General features: G+C 42.3%; 2 protein-coding genes across 3 annotated transcripts in view; one reads left to right on the top strand and one right to left on the bottom strand.

The window, feature by feature from the left end:
- Window positions 1-136: 136 nt before the first annotated feature.
- On the bottom strand, window positions 137-5687 carry LOC105009706 (zinc finger protein 239). The gene is made up of 3 exons (XM_034288918.1): window positions 5535-5687; window positions 2098-2374; window positions 137-1739 (listed from the first exon to the last, which is right to left on the bottom strand). The coding sequence occupies exon 3, from the start codon at window positions 1699-1701 to the stop codon at window positions 700-702; it is 1002 nt and encodes a 333-aa protein (XP_034144809.1). The 5' UTR covers window positions 1702-1739; window positions 2098-2374; window positions 5535-5687; the 3' UTR covers window positions 137-699.
- A 7437-nt stretch (window positions 5688-13124) lies between these two features.
- The window catches only part of si:dkeyp-118h9.7 (sacsin), a 52684-nt gene continuing 44970 nt past the window's right edge, over window positions 13125-20838 (top strand). Inside the window, exons 1-5 of one of the 2 annotated variants that reach the window (XM_029115635.2) lie at window positions 13125-13279; window positions 13445-13514; window positions 14352-14439; window positions 15280-15391; window positions 16738-16884. In XM_029115635.2, the coding sequence (XP_028971468.2) occupies window positions 13486-13514; window positions 14352-14439; window positions 15280-15391; window positions 16738-16884 (376 nt within the window). In that variant the 5' untranslated portion in view covers window positions 13125-13279; window positions 13445-13485. The remainder of the gene's footprint in view (window positions 13280-13444; window positions 13515-14351; window positions 14440-15279; window positions 15392-16737; window positions 16885-20838) is intronic. The other variant, XM_029115634.2, reaches the window with a different exon arrangement.

Below are 20838 nucleotides of genomic sequence, written 5' to 3'. Positions count from 1 at the left end.
GTCCCTCAAGGAAATCCAGGCATTTTTTGGGGACTTCTACTGTGTTTATTGTTTTCAACTTGCCCAGTTTCAGAAAAAAAAAAGTATAAAATGTCTTCTCTCATAATATATTAATTTCACACAACACAAATTCATGTTACTTTTCATTCTAAATGTTTACTTGTTTCATTCTAAAAACACATTTTGTAGTATTGTATTGTTTTTAAATGCGGGGGGGGGTCCTAATCATGGATAACAGTATGTAAAGCACTAGAATTACAAGGCCTATAATAGAAATGAGTAGTCACACACCAAACACCTGTAAGTATATATTAGTTATTTCAAATAAACGTTTAAAATGTAACAATACAATAAACATGCATTTGTATAATTAATTACAATATCCTATCAAATAAAATAAAATCAATAATTAATATTACTAGTAATATGTAATAAGCATAATATGTTGATTTTGGAGAGCCACCACCCTGTATGTTTTCTCCATTACACACCTGATTCTAACAATGAAAAGCTGAGTCAGGTTAGTCACAACTGGGTTGTAGAGAAAACCCACTGGATGGTAGATCTCCAAGTCTAGGACTCAGCAGCCCTGATGTAATGCAACTGGGTTGGAGAGAAAACCCACTGGATGGTAGATCTCCAGGTCTAGGACTGAGCAGCCCTGATGTAATGCAACTGGCTCTTCTCACTGTGTCACACTCACAAGTCCAGAACACAAGATTCCGTCCTAATCTTGGCTCTAGTTTTTGAGCGCGTGCTGACCTCAGAAAAGGGAAGCAGAGTGGATGGAGGAGAAGACGGCGGAGGAGTTGGGGACGTCGGGGGCACAGTAGGTTTAACATCCTCCTCCTCCTCCTCTCCCACATCTCCATTCCTCCTCAGATGTTTGTCACAGTGTCTCTGGAAGGTGGTCATCTTGACAAAGGTTTTGTTGCAGACTCTGCAGTGATAGGGCCTCTGTCCTCGGCCCAGTCTCATGTACAGCTGCAGGTAGGAGGAGCGGACAAAGGCCCGAGAGCAGACCCCACAACACAGGTCCTCCATGGAGCTGCTGTGAGTCTTTACATGCTGCCTGAGGGCAGATGCCGACCGGAACCTCTGGTCACAGCGGTCACAGGAGAAGCTCTGCTGGGCCGACTCTAGGGCCTGGTGGGCAAGCAGGTGTGTGGAGGAGCGGAAGGATTTCCCGCAGTGATCACAGCGGTACGGTCTCTCTCCGGTGTGCAGACGGTGGTGCATAATCAACCCGGCCTTCTGGGTGAAAGCTTTGTCACAGAGCGAGCACTGGAAGGGTTTCTCTCCTGTGTGCAGCCGCCGGTGGGTTTTTAGGTGGGAGGCGCGCCCGAAACTCTTGCCACAGTCCGGGCATTTAAAGGGCCGATCCCCGGTGTGGATGGTTCTGTGGCGCATCAGGTGGGCAGACTGGAGGAAGAGCTTCCCACACTCGCCACACTTGTACTTCCTCTCTCCGCTGTGCGAGCGAAGGTGCAGCGCCAGGTGAGAGGAGGAGATGAAGGTCTTAGAACACAAGGGACAAGCGTGCGGTTGCTTGTCCGTTCGGCTGCGTTTGTGGCTGTGACGAACCCGACCCGAGGAGGGCAAACGGCGCTGGGGCCGACGGGGCCGGCTGATTGGTCCAGACCAGCCCTCCTGTTCATCTCCCTCCAGAACCGTACTGCTGCTGTTACTGTCAGGCCTCATTTTGGGGGACCACAGCCACTGCTTGGTGACAGCCTGACCTGGGGGCAAATACATCTGGTATTTAAAATAATTATTTCTGTGTACTGAGCATGTCAAATGCATAGCCCAAAACAAGTACTTTCATTTCAGAATATTAATGGTCAATAAGACGTCAGGAAGCTGGATGAGAGAATGTCAAGAGGGTGCAAAGCTGACATTAAGACAAAGGCAGCTACACTGAACAATGTGAAATGTATTTTGATTTGATATATATAGATATAGATATATATATAACACACCAATTATCTCGTTATCATGTCACCTGTCAGTGGATGGGATATATTAGGAAGCAAGTAAACATTCTGTCCTCAATGTTGATGTGTTAGAAGCAGAAAAAAGGGGCCCACTGATACTCACTGTTTTTTTTATCTGGTTTTGGATAGTTCTTCTGTACTTAACTTCCAAACGTCTAATTATTAATAGAGAAATGACCGAATGAACTACTCATAAGTGGGCAGCTTGTGATCGACGTGTTGGAAAACCCCAACAAGACAAGAACCATGTCTGCTGACACCTGTATCCTAGTCAAGGCATTTGGCAGAACTATCCCCTGGATGGATTCGATGGAGACAAAGCTTTCTGATCAACAGTAACAGGTTTCATCGTGACAGCCAGGTGTCTCTCTCCTTCAATCCTGTAAGGAGAAAACACAGGTATCATGATTGATAGCTCCTCCAGGATCCGTTGAAGTAATAAATCAACAACATTTACTGAACATTCTATGGGAATTCACTTCTACAAAATGTCCAGTGGCTGATACCAAAATGGATGCTAAAAAATGGTAACAGTGTGGTATTGATGCCCATGTACCCCACATGTACCACTACATGTAGCTGGCAGAGGAGACGGCTTAGCAGTAGTTGGGTACTGGTGTTACAGTACTGGTTCAATGGTCCTTTCTATTACTGAGGACAAACATGCAGAGAGTTGTAGTGCGCCATGTCAGAATGATTGTAATCATTGTACTGGATGACGTATTAACATTTGAACATCTGGATTTCCTTTGTTTGTATCGATGTCGACTTCTTGCCTGCCAGTGGATCTTGAGTTCATTCTATTTGTTCCCACTCTGCAATTGGGACAATACCTCTGCCTCTCCTGAGTCATATTCTGGGAGAATCAATGGATCAACTTCGCCAACGAGACATAAATGTTTTGCTAGAAACATTTTAATACAGAGGATCGTATTAAATTAGATTGTACGTTCAATTAGAAGAGGACAAAGGCGAATTCAATTCCATCAAGTTACCCAGTTCAAACCGTGGAGACAAGACAGACTGTGAGTAATAATCAATCAAATCAATCAAATTTATTTATAAAGCCCTTTTTACAACAGCAGTTGTCACAAAGTGCTTTACAGAGACACCCGGCCTTAAACCCCAAGGAGCAAACAACAGTAGTGTTGAATTTCAGTGGCTAGGAAAAACTCGCCGCAGGTGTGGACCAGGACCTCATCTCCTCCTAAAATTTTAAACTGGAGAAGACTGAGAAAAGTTAGTAGTGCATTCCTCATATCCCCCAGCACAATAATATAGCAGCGTAACACCTTGGAACTGAGACGGGGGGTCCGGTGACACTGTGGCCCTACCCGGGGGAGGCCCCGGACAGGGCCCAACAGGTAGGAAATCAATCCACCCACATTGCCAGGCATCAATCAAAGGGACACCCACCAACCGCAACCCCCCTGAATGAGGGCCGAGTATTGCCCAATTGCACAAGTGCGCAAAAGAGAGTCAACAACAATCCAGTGACTCTTCCCCCGAAAGGCATTGGAGGGAGGGCATCCCAGTGGCGACGAGAGCCCACCTGGCAAGACAGCAAGGGTGGACAGTATTAAGCCTACTGGTCACCTTCACGCCCCCGAGCCAGGCTACACCTAATTATAAACCGTGCTGTAGAGATTAGTTTTTAGTAGACACTTGAAAGTTTGCACTGAGTTTGCATTTCTAACCTTAATTGGCAGATCATTCCACAGTATTGGAGCTCTATGAGAAAAGGCCCTGCCTCTGGCTGTTTGTTTAGAAATTCTAGGTACAATTAAAGGCCTGCATCTTGCGATCTAAGGTTACGTGTAGGTATGTATGGCTGGATCATTTCAGCAAGGTAAGTAGGAGCAAGTCCATGTATTGATTTATAGGTTAAGAGTAAAACCTTAAAATCAGCCCTAACCCTAACAGGCAGCCAGTGTAAGGACGCCAGGACAGGAGTAATGTGTTCAAATTTTTTGGTTCTAGGTGTGCAGCACTAATTGAAGTTTATTTATTAATTTGTCTGGATAACCAGAGAGAAGAGCATTGCAGTAATCTAGTCTAGAAGTAACGAAAGCATGGATACATTTTTCTGCATCAGTTTTTGATAGTGTATACTTGCGATTGTTATGTTATAATACACAAAGTACACATTGCATCCAGATATCTGGGCAAGAGTTGGGGATTAACATGTTCACCATCGCCCCCTTTAGCTGCTGACTGAGCATCTAGTTCGGTCAATTCATCCTCTGTATTCTGGTTCAAACTGTTATGGCTCTCTGCCACGAAAAGTGTTCTTCCTACTCGTATTCAGAGGCAGACATGATATATTTGTATTTTCCTTTCTCTCTCAAGCAAATAAAGTTCGACTGTCTGATGTGAATATCAAAGAAGAAATAGGTAACTGGCTTTCTAGCTATACCTTTATTTTACTGTGTATACACTTAGTCTTCCCAATTGACTGGACTGAATAAAAATAACCGGTAAATACAGAAAGTACCCGTTTATTTGAAATGAGAATTATATCGCGGGAATTAAAACTTTATTTTGAGGAATACAACATCGTCATTTTCTTTGAGTTAAACAACACCACTTTTTTGGGTGTTTTAGATAAGTTTTACGCTTGCAAAGCAGCGATAGGGGTACGGACGGTTTCCATTCTTGAATTTGTACAATGCTAATAACGCTAATTACTGAATGAGACAGAGCTGAATAATAATGCATTGTTTTTAAAAATATAAAAATACTCTATGTGCCTGAAGGACCTACTCGGGGTAGGCTGTCACCGAAATATGATTTTTGGAGGAACTATCTAAACACACATTTGTAAGGTCACACACATTAAGTCCGTAAATACAATCTATACACTGAAACAGACTTTCGTTTTGCAATGTTTTTAGAGGGAGAGCTTTTCTTGGATTCATCAGTTTGCTTTTTCCCAGATCTTAGGGAAATGTGAGCCTGCCTCGTTGGCAAATGCCCAAGCAGGTGCGCAAAACAGAACATTATACTGTACAAGCATCGTAGAATATGAACAGTGGATCGTATTGACATAATGAAGTACAAAGTAATCGCTATAACAAAGTCTTCTACGCGTTAAACTACAATATGACTTGCATTCATATATAGGTCTAAAGTGATCAACGAGCTTATTTGCGTTTCTATAGAAATTATGTAGCTAGCCTACTCCTGCACTATGTGAGGAGTTAGCATTAATTAAGCCGCAGCCATCATGGTGGGTAGATAGCCCTCCCCGCGCGGATTCTTTTACAAAGTGCACGTTTTTAATCAACAATATAATCAACTATATATAGATATAAACCAACATAATGTTGTTCTCAACATATTAGTCTACTTCCATGTGTGCACCTTCTGTTTCCTGCCTCTCTGACATGTACGTGGCACACTGGCGGCAGAAACAGATGACGTTTATGCCTTTCTAATGCTGCTGAATACCGCAAGCGATTGTTATATTATGTTTTGGTTAGAAGAAATAACCATAATAAATGCATCAGTGGGCTATTACTATTGCGTTACTGTACTTACAATGCGCCTCCATCCAAACAACCATGGCCGGCCAAAATGACAACAAAGAGCCCTCTGCTGGCAGCACAAACGATGTCATCTTCTAATGATTAAATCTTCAAAATAAAAGTGATCAGTTCAATGCATTTTTATTATTTTTTCTTCTTCTTCCTCCTCCTCCTCCTCCTCCTCCTCCTCCTCCTCCTCCTCCTCCTCTTCCCCCTTCTTCTCTAAAATTAATGGCTGATCGCATCCATTGAACGTGCATATACCGCCACCTACCGTACTGGCGAGTGAGGCCGCTCACCGCCTGCCTTTCCTATATCCTCCCGCTCAGACCTGTAGTCCAATCAACATACAGCCTTAGCCACCATCCCACTCCCCTTCCCACCCCCCAGCAACCCCTCTACATCCCACCTCCTCCCCTCCCCTCTAACCTTCTCATATCCCATCTGTATATCTGGAGAAATGTGTAGTACCCCTCACCAACATACCTTTCCACACATCGACCCGTGCACCCCTCATCCCACTCCTTCCTTCCCTCTAACAAACTGACATCCACCCCTGGCTTTGGAAACAACCAATGCGGAACATTACCCAGTGCGACTGTAGGCCCCAGTTCCCTCTCACTTAATCCATACTCCTCCACCAACTAAAACATTTCAACTCACAGCCGTAACGCGGTCGGCTAGACCACATCTAAACATTTCAACACACAACCGTAACGCGGTCGGCTAGACCACATCTAAACATTTCAACACACAGCCGTAACGCGGTCGGCTAGACCACATCTAAACATTTCAACACACAGCCGTAACGCGGTCGGCTAGACCACATCTAAACATTTCAACACACAACCGTAACGCGGTCGGCTAGACCACATCTAAACATTTCAACACACAACCGTAACGCGGTCGGCTAGACCACATCTAAACATTTCAACACACAGCCGTAACGCGGTCGGCTAGACCACATCTAAACATTTCAACACTGATTTAGCTGCATAACCATACACAAACCCACCATAGTCTAAAATTTACCTATGCGTTGCAATGCGCATGATAAATTATAAAGATAGCAGGCCTCAGTCACCAACCACTCTTGAGAAGAAATTCCTTCTTAAAACATACACACGCAGTTTCCACAAAGATTCTGACATTAACCAATGTTTTCTTATTTGGGAATTGTTATTTGTAAGAACCGGTAAGAACAGAATATACACACACTCAAGAGCACACAGGTTTACACTTACTGGAGTGCTGCCATGTTTGTGCCAAATAATTAGTTATTGTTTTCTACAATTCTCCAGTTCTATTCTACTTCATCATAAAATTGCATCCTAAAAATCTATAATTTTTTAGCGCATTACGCCAAGTTTGAATAATTAGCAAGCAAGCTAGTTTATTTAAAGAGCACAACTAATACATTGAAGCAATTTAATGTTGTTTACAAAGAAAAAATATAAAAACATAAAAACCAATACTCAAATGAAAACAACACCATAATAATAAAAAATGTAATAAGAAAATATAAAAAGAATAAAAACAGGATAAAAACACTGGAAGCCATAAAGCTAAACAGTGTGGTTAAGTTTGAGTGCTCAGTCATAGGCACGCAAAAAGAGAAGTGTTTTTTTTCTGGATTTAAAAATGTATATGTTTGGGGCACGTCTAAGATCTTCTGGTAGTTTATTCCAGTTGTGTACAGCATAACTGCTAAACGCAGCTTCTCCATTGTCACAATAGGTGGTGTAGTGATGTGTTGCGAGAGCAAGGAACCAGGTGCAGGCAGGTGTAGTCGGTGTTGAGTCTTTAATAGACAAGAAATAAACAAACACCGAGCACAAAACACACAAAAGCAAAGGGCTGACTAAAGCAGCAAAAACGACAATATACAATGGAACACGTACTTACAAACAACGGCAACACACACGACAAGAACAATGAGCCACAATGTGGGGAGCAGAGGGGAAACATACATACACATACAAATTAGCTTGATTGGGACCTGGTGTGGAAGATTGGAAACATGTGACAGTCCGGGATGTGTTCGTGAGATATGGGAACTGAGAAACTATGGCACGGTGGCGCTGCTGCTCACCGCACCATGACATCCATGTTTAGTTTGGACTCTGGGCTTTACTAGCTGACCTGTGTTCATGGATCTAAGAGCCCTGCTTGGTTTATATTCTTCAAACAAATCAGAAATGTATTTGGGTCCTAAACCATTCAGAGATTTATGAACTAAAACCACCCCTTTAAAATCTATTTTGGAACTGACTGAAAGCCAATGCAATGATTATAGAACCGGAGTGATGTGCTCTGTTCTCTTGGTCCTGGTTAACATTCTAGCAGCAGCATTCTGAATGAGCTGCAACTGTTTTACAGTCTTTTTGGGGAGCCCAGTTAAGATGAGCTTCTCTTGGTCTTTTTGTGACACCAAGCCTTTGATTCTGGCTATATTTTTAAGATGATAGAATGCTGTTTTGGTGACCACTTTGATATGACTGTTAAATGTGAAGTCTGAGTCTATCAGAACAACAAGATTATGCACATTATCCAGCTCTTTACTAATACTTTTTCTTACATTTTTGTTGCTGCACACAATAATCTCAGTTTTATCTTGGTTTAATTGTAGACAATTTTCATTCAGGTATTTATGTGCTCTATACAGTGACACAGTGAGTCTATTGAGCTGTTGTCATATGGTTCGAGAGCCATATATATTTGAGTATCATCGTCATAGCTGTGGTAGTTAATGTTGTTTTCTACAATTTGGCCCAGAGGTAGCATATAGAGATAGCATATAGACAGAGTTTACTGGAACATTAGGGATGATAAGTTATTCAAAAAAAGACACACAAATGATCAGACAGGGCCAACACTTTAACCACGACAGAGGAAATATGAAGACCTTTTGAAATAACCAGATCTAGAATGTAAATAACTCTTCCACATGTTGAGTGAGATCAAAAGTAGTGCCAAAGGTTATTTGGCAATATTGTCTGTAGTATTATCCATGTGTATGTTAAAATCTCAAGTTATAATCACCTGGTATAACAGAGAGTAGTTTGAAATAGTTTAAAATTTGCCGAATATCGTGGAGGTCTTTAAATGGTTAAAAACAAGATTTCAGGGGAACCCTTCAATGTAAAACAGAGGTATTCAAAATAAAACAAAATGACCTAGTGTATTTTCTTTACACTGGAATGTATCTTTGAATAAGGAAGCCACTCCTCCTCCTTTCCTACCATTTCGACACAAGCTTTGCCTTCCAGCTCAGCTCTCTTTTTGTCACAACGGTGTGGTAAAGCGAATGCAATACCGCCCCGCTGCTCCGATTCTCCGGCCAATCTCCCGCTCCATTGTCTCCTCACTCGCGAACAAGAACCTGAGATACCTAAACTACTTTACTTGGGGTAACGCCTCATTCCCTACCCGGAGGAGCCACTCCATTGGTTTCCTGCTGAGAACCATGGCCTCAGATTTAGAGGTGCTAATCCTCATCCCAACCGCTTCGCAATCGGCTGCGAACCGGTCCAGTGAGTGCTGAAGGTCACAGACCGTTGATGCCATCAGGACCACATCATCCGCAAAAAGCAGCGATGAGATCCCCAGAACACCGAACTGCAACCCCTCCCCACCCCGACTACGCCTCGATATCCTGTCCATAAAAGTTACAAACAGAATTGGTGACAAAGCGCAGCCCTGGTGGAGGCCAACCCCCACCTGGAACGAGTCCGACTTACTACCGAGAACCCGAACACAGCTCTCACTTTGGACGTACAGGGATTGGATTGCCCTCAAAAGGGACCTCCTCACCCCATACTCCTGCAGCACCTCCCACAGTATCTCCCGGGGGACCCGGTCATACGCCTTCTCCAGATCCACAAAACACATGTAGACTGGATGGGCATATTCCCAGACCCCCTCCAGGATCCTTGCAAGAGTAAAGAGCTGGTCGGTTGTTCTGCAACCAGGACGGAATCCTTATTGTTCCTCTTCAATCTGAAGTTCGACTATCTGCCGAACCCTCCTTTCCAGTACCTATGAGTAGACTTTCCCAGGGAGGCTGAGAAGTGTGATACCTCTGTAATTGGCACACAACCTCTGGTCCCCCTTTTTGAACAGGGGAACCACCACCCCGGTCCGCCACTCCTTAGGCACTTTCCCCGACTCCCACGCAATGTTGAAGAGGCGTGTCATCCAAGACATCCCCTCCACACCCAAAGCTTTCAACATTTCTGGACGGATCTCGTCAATCCCCTGAGCTTTGCCACTGTGGAGTTGTTTGACTACCTCAGTGACTTCTGCCATGGAGATTGACGATGCTTCGCCATCAGCCTCCAGCTCTGCCTCCACTATAGAGGGCGTGTCAGTTCCTCAAAGTGTTCCCTCCATCACCCAATTTCCTCCTCAGTTGAGGTCAACAGTGTCCCATCCTTACTGTACACAGCTTGGATAGTTCCCCGTTTTCCCCTTCTGAGGTGGCGGACGGTTTTCCAGAAACACCTTGGTGCCGACCGAAAGTCCTTCTCCATGGCTTCCCCAAACTCCTCCCACACCCGCTGTTTTGCCTCTTTCACAGCAGAGGTCGCAGCCCTTCGGGTCTGTTGGTACACTGCAACCGTCTCTGGAGTCCTCCGGGATAACATATCCCGGAAGGCCTCCTTCTTCAGTAGGATGGCTTCCCTGACCACCGGTGTCCACCAGGGTGTTCGAGGGTTACCGCCCCTTGATGCACCTAAGACCTTTAGACCACAGCTCCCCTATCCAGGAGTACGGTTCCAGAACCAAGACTGTGAGTGGATGTAAGCCCCACCAGATCTAACTGATAGTGCTCCACCTCCCTCACAAGTTCCGGCTCCTTCCCCCACAAAGAGGTGACGTTCCACGTCCCCAGATCCAGCCCCTGCCGCCCGGGTCTGGTCCGTCGAGGCCCCTGGCCTTCACTGCCACCCATATGGCAGCGCACCTGACCCCAGCGGTTCCTCTCATGCGTGGTGGCACATAGGATGGAGAGGGGGGTGCCACATTGCTTTTTTGGGCTAGGCCCGACCGGGCTCTGTGGCAAACCCAGCCACCAGGCGCTCGCCGGCGAGCCCTCCCTCTGGGCCTGGCTCCAGACGGGGGCCCTGGGCTTCCTCCGGGCAGGGTAACTCCTCCTCTTCCTCGTTTATACATAGGGTTGTTTTGAACCATTCTTAGTCTGGCTCCTCCCCTGAGACCACTTTGCCATGGGAAACCCTACCAGGAGCACTAAGGCCTGGACAACACCGCCCTCAGGTTCATAGGAACACACAAACCTCTCCACCACGATAAGGTGATGGCTCCCGGAGAGGTCTTAAGTATTCTATCTTGTTCAAATCTTTTCTCTTTTGCTAAGTCTTTAACCCTTTTAATTGCCATATTCCGAATCTTGTATATTCCCAGTGTTGACCATACATTTTTTCTCTCTGAGCTTTCCTCCAATTTTCATAAAAAATTTCCTCTGCTTTTTTTTTAAAGATTATATTACATAAATGTGCATTGTTCACTTTCCAGAAATTTGGATAATTCTAATTATTTGGGTCTTTATATGCAATGTTTAAGATATAATTTAGTGAATCAGTGAAGATTGAAGGTTGTATCTTGGCTTCTTTTACTTTATCTATTAATTAATTTGATATAAGACAAAAGTCAATCCTGGACCTTTTTGATATATCTTTGTTATTCCAAGTGAACTGGATTTGATCTGGATTATTTACTCTCCATATGTCACAGCAATTGAAATGCAAGCATAAATTATTAAATTCTCCATATGTACCTTTTAAAGATCTTTGAGGGTAACAATCTTTTGTGGGATTGCTGATACTATTCCAATCCCCTCCTAACAGTAGCTTAGCATTTATGAAGGTATTTAGTAAAGTATAGATTTCCTCAAATAAAATAGTATTTCTTTGGCTGTTATTATATCCATATATGTTACCCAGAATGAAAATATAATCCAAAAAATTCAGAAACTAAAATAATCCAGAATCATGAGCAACTGTTTAAAGTACTTTTCCCTTAAAGGAACCTTTTAGAATAGGTACACCAGCAGAGTTATTATTACCATAAGCATTCCATGTTATCTCCCCACTGACTTTTCAAAAAATTGAAATCTGAAGCTAACGCATGCGTTTCTTGAAGAAAATAAAAATCTGCCTTGAAACTTTTACAAAATAAATAAATAGCCTTTCTCCTTATCTATCCTTGTATACCCCTTACATTACATGAACAAAGGGACAAAGACAGGTTGAACAATAGAACAGAAAAGTATCTAGAAAAACTAGTGTTAAATTAACCTTGTGCAAAATGCTTTTCTTCACCTTTTGATAATTAATAAATTGCCAGAAACAGGCCTAAGATTATATACCCCTGACCCCTGAGACTGTAGTTTCCTATCATTGAGAACATAGTTTTTGGGATGAAAGTACCTTGTAAAGAGTAATCTCAATATTACAATTACTTCAGAACACCATTTTAGATTAGAAATATGCTTTGAACTAAGCTTTCAATAAAGCTTATTGAAAGCTTCAATAAAGCTTTCATATAAATCTTCTCGCATACATGCATACTATATAGTATGCCAGATTAGTATGCGAGAAGATTAATATGTCCCAAACCATAGTACGCTGAAAATAGCAGGCCAAACATTCCGTGATGGTCTACTATTTATGGTGGATTTTCGAAGTATGCATCTGTGGGGTAAAACACCTCAACTGTGGAATTCCCTCTCCAACCACCTGAGGTCGCCACAGTCTTTAGAGGTTTTTAAAAATAAACTGAAGACCTACTTATTTTCTATTGCATTTTCTTAATATAATTTTGTTTTTATACTTTTTTTGACTGTTCTTATGTTTTGTGTTTTTATCTGTGCACCTGCAGCACTTTAAGATGAGTCCTTCACGTGTAAAGTGCAATACAAATAAAACGTATTATTATATGTTGAGTGAAAATATTCTGATCTGTGCCTTTATCGTTACCATCAACTCCTTCCTCTGTCATCACAGACCGCTCTTCCTGTAGGGATAGATTTGGTTAACTCAAAATCTGTACTCCAGTAAAGAAATTAGACTATGTAAGGTTTCCACACACCCTACTGAGTATTTCTCAAATGCCATGTTCACATAGTCTAGTTTTCCCACGATAAGCCAATATTAACAAACTGGTCTGTATTCTATATTTTATTTTGGTACTAAACATATTTCTTTCCCCAATTGCTCTTTTCATTTGCATGCAAACGCCATAAAATCCTTTAGAATTAACTATACAGATTGCAATTAATTGTAATGAGCGAAAATAAATTCCGCGTGGTTATATCCTGCTGCAAACAAAACGGTCCTTAAAATGACCCAAATCAGGGAAAAACGTTGTTGACAGCCGTGGGGGAGGGTCACAGCTCTACATACATAAAATAAAAAGAATATATCAGCATTTGAGATTTGAAGTTTTCTACGTTTTAATAAGGTTGTGATGAATGTCTGTTGAATATGTGAATATGGAACAAACATTATGGTGAGGGGCGTATTTGAGAATCAGCAGGTTTCGAGTTTCGTTTCCCGTGTAGCAAGGCATGCGAGATTATGTAGTCTCTCAATAAGTTTCATTTTCTCAAATTTTTGTAAACGAAAGTACTGGAACATATATATACAGGAAACGAGAGTCAGTGGTCAAACCCATTTAGACAAATCTGAGGGGATGCGATAAGGGGACTTACTCTCCGTGAATAATGAAGCCAGATAGGTAAATTCATATGTGAAAAAAGGTTTTCTTAGCAATAGATATAGGTTACTTAATCGTTTATTTAATATTTATTGCTTATTATTTGTAATAGTATAATTTGCTTATTGATCACTGAATAATTTGGGGAAATGTTTGCTTGCTGATCGTTACATTCTTGTCTTCAAGATACAACGGATTCATTAGTTCCTAAATACCTATGTGGAAGGATGAGTTCACCGACAAAAAAGAAAACACGGTAAGTTTTGTATTTTATCCTTAATATCTCGTGCAGTAAACCTGCCAGATAAACAGAACTTATATTTCTCAATCAGCTAAAGAAAATCGTTTCCTGTTGATTTTGAAAATGATTTGAATGGCATATTATCCGAGTATGCTGAGTTTAGGGACCTATTTGATTGGAACAACTTTTTTAGATTTATCCTGAAGGCAATGTGAAAACTCAGTCATTTCTTTGAAATAACAATTTAAAAAAGGTATGTAGGCCTACAAGGCATCTGGAAAGTATTCAGACCCCTCACCATTTCCTAATTGTGTTACATTACAGCCTTATTTTAGCCTCGATTTTAGCCTAAATATTTTCCTCACCAGTCTACATACAATATTACATAATGACAAAGCATAAACAGGTTTTTAGAAAGTTTAACACATTTCTAAATTTTTTTATAAATGCATAAATATCCCATCTACATAACTATTCAGACCCTTTGCTAGGACACTATGAAGTTCTGGTGCATCCTGTTTCCACTGACTGACATTGAACTTAGCAAATCTGCCTAGAAGGCCAGCATCCCGGAGTCACCTCTTCACTGTTGACGTTGAGGCTGGTGTTTTGTGGGTATTATTTAATGAAGCTGCCAGTTGAGGACCTGTGAGGCGTCTCAAACTAGACACACATGTATTTGTCCTCTTGCTCAGTTGTGCACCGGGGCCTCCCACTCCTCTGTCTATTCTGGTTAGAGACAGTTTGCGCTGTTCTGAGAAGGGCTACACGCCGCTGTAAAGGGATTTTCAAAACTTGGCATTTTCTTGGCAATGTCTGGATCTGACCTTCTGTGATGCTCTTGTCCTGTAGACATGCATTCGGTGCAACAGCACCCCCCTTTCTAGACTACCTGAAGGACATCCTGCGGAGGTACCCGGATGGGGGGCAAATATTAAAGGTGTGTAAACATGAAATCAATTAGGATGTTGTAGAAAGCATAACTGACCCAATGTACCTGGAGGCACAATGCCATCACTGCCAGTGTGAACATCTTGTATCAGTAGGCCATCACCCAATGGGACTGCCTGTATTTCTGTCTGAATGCTAGGAGCTGATCCAGAATGTATCAGTAGGCCATCACCCAATGGGACTGCCTGTATTTCTGTCTGAATGCTAGGAGCTGATCCAGAATGTATCAATAGGCCATCACCCAATGGGACTGCCTGTATTTCTGTCTGAATGCTAGGAGCTGATCCAGAATGTATCAGTAGGCCATCACCCAATGGGACTGCCTGTATTTCTGTCTGAATGCTAGGAGCTGATCCAGAATGTATCAATAGGCCATCACCCAATGGGACTGCCTGTATTTCTGTCTGAATGCTAGGAGCTGATCCAGAATGTATCAGTAGGCCATCACCCAATGGGACTGCCTGTATTTCTGTCTGAATGCTAGGAGCTGATCCAGAATGTATCAGTAGGCCATCACCCAATGGGACTGCCTGTATTTCTGTCTGAATGCTAGGAGCTGATCCAGAATGTATCAATAGGCCATCACCCAATGGGACTGCCTGTATTTCTGTCTGAATGCTAGGAGCTGATCCAGAATGTATCAGTAGGCCATCACCCAATGGGACTGCCTGTATTTCTGTCTGAATGCTAGGAGCTGATCCAGAATGTATCAGTAGGCCATCACCCAATGGGACTGCCTGTATTTCTGTCTGAATGCTAGGAGCTGATCCAGAATGTATCAGTAGGCCATCACCCAATGGGACTGCCTGTATTTCTGTCTGAATGCTAGGAGCTGATCCAGAATGCGGATGACGCTGGGGCATCGGAGGTGGTTTTCCTCTATGATGAAAGATGTTATGACAGCCAGAGTCTCATGACTGACGAGCTGGCAAAGTATCAAGGTACAGTTGTGTACAGACAATTTAAAATGACTTTAGACTTTCTAATTTAACCCCCACATGATAAAGAAAAATACATACTTTATTATTATGATTATTTTTCACTATACATTTCTGATTTATTCAACTGGAACTGACATTTTATTTGATGTTTAACTAAAACAACTTGGGGTTCACATATTTTTTGCATCCGCACAAATTCCTTTTTAATACAAATTTTCTATAATCAATCAATTTATAACATAAAGCCCTTTTTATATCAGCAGTTTTTACAGGCACCCAGCCTGAAACCCCAGAGAGCAAGCAACAAAAGTTAATGCACAGTAGCTATTAAAATCTCCATAGTAGGGACCAAAATGTGGAAGAAACCTTGAGAAACCTAGGGTAGCCTCCTTGCCGGTCATCCAGTTTGGAGGGACGACTAGACCTATGCAAGGTCTGGGTAATGCCATACATCTTCCACTTCTTATGGTTTTAACTGGGCTCCAAGGCATAGACAAAGCCTATAAAATCTTTTTACATAGATCCCAACTTGTGCCTTAACAAAAAAAAATTATATCGTAGATCTTTCAAAATTACCTTCCCGCCCATAGTGGATTCTTTGTTTTGAAATGCGCTACTAAGCAGGGGAGTCCTCTATGAACAATTGCTTTTATTCTGGACTAATCATATCAACTGCAGTTGATCACAGATGGAAGCCAATTAGCTTTGTTTGTGATCTGGAAGGTGGTTGGTTGTACCTCTGCAAGTACTTTTTTACTCTTTGACATTTTTCAGACTTAATAAAAAAAAGAAATTCACCTTGGAACTGAGACCCCCTCGTCTCAGTTCCAAGGTGTTATGCTGCTATATTGTGCTGGGGGATATGAGGAATGCACTACTAACTTTTCTCAGTCTCCTCCAGTTTTAAATTTTAGGAGGAGATGAGGTCCTGGTCCACAACTGCGGATTACCTGGTTTGAGGGGCCCTTTGCTGTCCCTGTCCTTGTTCACCTGGTCATACTTCTGACCTAGTCTAAAATCAAATAGACTCTGGATTTAGCCCAGAGAAATGTATTTATTATTCCAATTGGATTCTTAATATCTCACCCGGCACAGCCAGAAGAGGACTGGCCACCCCTCTGAGCCTGGGTCCTCTCTAGGTTTCTTCCTAAAATTCGACCTTCTTAGGGAGTTTTTCCTAGCCACTGAAATTCAACACTACTGTTGTTTGCTCCTTGAGGTTTAAGGCCGGGTGTCTCTGTAAAGCACTTTGTGACAGCTGCTGTTGTAAAAAGGGCTTTATAAATAAATTTGATGATTGGACATTTTTGTGTGTGTGTATGTATGTATGTGGTGTCTTTGGGCAGGTCCAGCACTGTATGTCTTCAACAATGCAGAGTTCACAGCAGAGGACTGGCAAGGCATTCAGACCACTGGCCGCAGTGTCAAACGCAAAGACCCAAACAAAGTTGGCAGGTTTGGGATCGGATTCAACTCTGTCTACCACATAACAGGTGAATTACAATGTACAAATCTTTTCCAAAAAAGTTGGGACTGCGTAAAATGAAAATAAAAACAGAATGCAATGATGTGCAAATGTATCCCTATATTTAACTGAAAATAGTAGAAAGACAACATATCAGAAGTTGAAACAGAAAATGTTATTGTTTTTGGAGAGAGAATTTCCTGTGTTGCACTGTGTTGCATTACCTCTTCTTTTAACAACACTCTTTAAGCAATTGAGAACTGAGGAGACCAAGTGCTGTAGTTTTGAAAGTGAAATGTTTTCCCATTCTTGCTTGATATTGGATTTCAGCTTCTCAACAGTTCAGGGTCTCCTTTGTCATATTCCCGTTTCATCATGCGCGAAATGCTTTCAATGGGGGACAGGTCTGGACTGTAGGTAGGCTAGTTTTGCACCCGGACTCTTCTACTACAGAGCCTTACTGTTGTAATAAATTCAGAATGTGGTTTGGCATTGTCTTGCTGAAATATGCAAAAACTTCCCTGAAAAATATGTAATCTGGATGGCAGCATATGTTGCTTCTTGCAGGTGGTATAGCTGCCCATTTGACTTGGCAAAATGCCTCCAGATCATGCAAAGTCTTTGGTTGTCTTGCATGAATCGCACGTTTGAGATCTCCTCAGAGTGTCTCGATGATATTAAGGTCAGGAGACTGTAATGGCCACTCCAGAACCTCCAACTTTTTCTGCTGTAACCGCTGGAGGGTCAACTTGGCCTTCGCATTGTTGTGCTGTAAAGTCCAAGAGCGTCCCATTTGCAGCTTTTGTGCAGAAGAATGCAAATTGTCTGCCAGTATTTTCTGTTAACATGCTGCATTCATCTTGCCATACATTCCCACAAGGTTCCTCGTGCCTTTAGAACTCACACACCCCCAAAACATCAGTGAGCCACCACCATGCTTCACAGTGGGGCTGGGATTCTGTTCACTATAGGCCTTGTTGACCCCTCTCCAAACATAACACTCTTTTTATGGTCTCGTCACTCCAAATTACAGTGTGCCAGAAGCTGTGAGGCATGTCAAGGTGTTTTCGGGCATATTGTAACCAGGCTTTTTTGTGTCATTGGTGCAGTAAATCCTTCTTTCTGGCAACTCGACCATGCAGCTCATTTTTGTTCATGTATCGTTGTATTGTCTCATCTCATCTTCATCCGCTTATCCGTATCGGGTCACGGGGACAGCAGCTCCAGCAGGGGACCCCAAACTTCCCTTTCCCGAGCCACATTTGCCAGCTCTGACTGGGGGATCCCGAGGCGTTCCCAGGCCAGTGTCGAAATATAATCTCTCCACCTGGTCCTGGGCCTACCCCGAGGTCTCCTCCCAGCTGGACGTTCTGTGGGCATCCTTACCAGATGCCCGAACCACCTCAACTGGCTCCTTTCGACACAAAGGAAAATTGACCGAACCGTTCCAGTGAGTGCTGAAGGTCACAGACCGTTGATGCCAACAGGACCACATCATCCGTAAAAAGCAGTTAAAAGTTACAAACAGGATTGGTGACAAAGTGCAGCCCTGATGGAGGCCAACCCCCACCTGGAACGAGTCCGACTTACTACAGAGAACCCGAACACAGCTCTCACTTTTGACGTACAGGGATTGGATTGCCCTCAAAAGGGACCTCCTCACCCCATACTCACGCAGCACCTCCCACAGTATCTCCCGGGGGACCCGGTCATACTCCTTCTCCAAATCCACAAAACACATGTAGACAGGATGGGCATATTCCCAGACCCCCTCCAGGATCCTTGCAAGAGTAAAGAGCTGGTCGGTTGTTCCGCGACCAGGATGGAATCCGCATTGTTCCTCTTCAATCTGAGGTTCGACTATCTGCTGAACCTTCCTTTCCAGTACCTTTGAGTAGACTTTCCCAGGGAGGCTGAGAAGTGTGATACCCCTGTAATTGGCAACAATCGTTTTATTGTGCTCTTAGAAATAACCCCACCATTTTTTTCCAGAGCAGCCTGTATTTCTCCTGAAATCAAACTTATTGTAGCAGTAATGGGATTCCCTGAGCTTTATGATTGTATGCTATTATCTTACAGAGACTCTAACAAAAAAATGCTATGTGGAGGCAGGTGGCAGAGATACTTGGTGCTTCTGGTGGGTTTCACTTGAATTAAATATGTCAATATTAGTTAGCTAGCTACGTTAGCTGACTTGTGGCTACCTAATTCTAGCAAGCTGATTGGCATGCTAGCATTGCAGGTTGTGTCAGAATAACATTCATGAGGCATATTAATTGAGTAGAGAAACATCAAATGTTATTTTGTTAAGGTCAGGGAGCAGGCCGTATAGCAAGCATGGGTTCCCCACATTAGAGACTATACATTTAATATATCAATGCTGATTAATGTGATCAAGTCCATATGTCTAACCGTGAGTGGCTTTCAGTTATCACTGTCCTAGTAGGCCTATGATCAATCCAGAATCATAGAAACACTGTTAGACCACATAATAAATCTACATTCATATACACTACAAGGACCCTCCATTATAATGAATTTGTATTTAAAAAGTTCACATTGTAAATGTGTGTTATTTTTTTCACTTGTTTTTATTAGTTGAAAAATGTACGAGACACATTTGCTAGGGAGAGAAAAAGGGAGAAAGATTTCAAAAGGAGTGGAGCAGGGGGCTGTTCCTCACTGCCCATGGCGCTTCATGACGCTTCATGTCGCTTCATGACGCTTCAGCACTGTCACAGACAAGCCTGCATGACATGAACAAGAGCATTTATTAGACATTCAAGCCCCGGTTGGGTTTCCACAAAAGCATTGTTCCACAAAAAGTATCTCTTGTACATTATAGTGTGGTTGGATGTATTACACAATCCCTCTCCAAGGATAACGAGCACAAGCAAATTAACAACAATTACATCAAAACAGGATTTTTTTATATTAGATAGTGTTCTCTACATGAACTTTAGCTCTAAGCATTTCTCATTGTGCGCCAGCTTATAATATTCGTTAACCTATGTAAAGTATTATTGAAATAGAAATGTTTCCTCATTTATAATTTCCTACCTTTGAAAATGTAGCCTACACAATACCAACTAAAACTATAGACACTCCGCCGACCTTTATTTTGAAGGAAACATGAAAATCAGAAGTCTTATTGTTGCAGCCAAATTTAACTTGTGAATTCAAAACAATTAATTGGTCTCACCTCTGATTATTGATATATATTAATATCTATTCATCAATTGATATTTTAGTATTCTAAAATTGATTATAATATAGGCCGCCGAAATTTCGTTTATACTTCAGCAATTTGATGATCTACCCTGGACAGCAGGTCGTCAAATTGTACTTTATTCATCCTGAAGTTGCCCTAAAACAACACATCATCAAACCGCAGCTCTTGTACCAGTTGATGATTCTCCATGGCTGCTGCGTGTCGACAGGATTGGGTGCGCCCACAAGGACCGCTGCTTACGCCGCCACCGTTCCAACGCTGGTAGATTACCGCAATAGCAAGAGCTTCTTGAGATTTTGAGTCATGATGGAAATAAAAACATCTGTATGAACTCCTTATAGATAGGCAGGTATTCACCCTCCAAAAAAAACAATATACACGGGAAGGCATTTCATTCGTGTTAAGAATCTGTACATATTTTTCCTTTACAATATTTATGCAAAGAAAATTCGTTTTCTTATATGAAATGAGATTTATTCATCGAAGTGATATATATTTACATTTTAGTAAATTCATGAACATTAAAAAATGTATTACAATATGTTTGTCTTCAAATTGTGACCATACTTATAAGCTGACTTTCCTTCATACAAATTTGCTGTGTTTGAACCTTGATACACAGTTTACCTGCACTTGTGACCCTGGCACCCCCAAAAACACGGCCACAACGAAGCACTGGGTGATGCTAGAGTTGGCTATCCGATATTTTGTGAATAGAGTGAATGTACAGTAAGCAGACAGCGCTTAGGG

The sequence above is a fragment of the Esox lucius genome, chromosome 20 (genome assembly GCF_011004845.1).
Source record: "Esox lucius isolate fEsoLuc1 chromosome 20, fEsoLuc1.pri, whole genome shotgun sequence".
In the NCBI taxonomy this organism is placed as follows: domain Eukaryota; kingdom Metazoa; phylum Chordata; class Actinopteri; order Esociformes; family Esocidae; genus Esox; species Esox lucius.
This window is presented reverse-complemented; position numbering and strand designations above follow the sequence as displayed.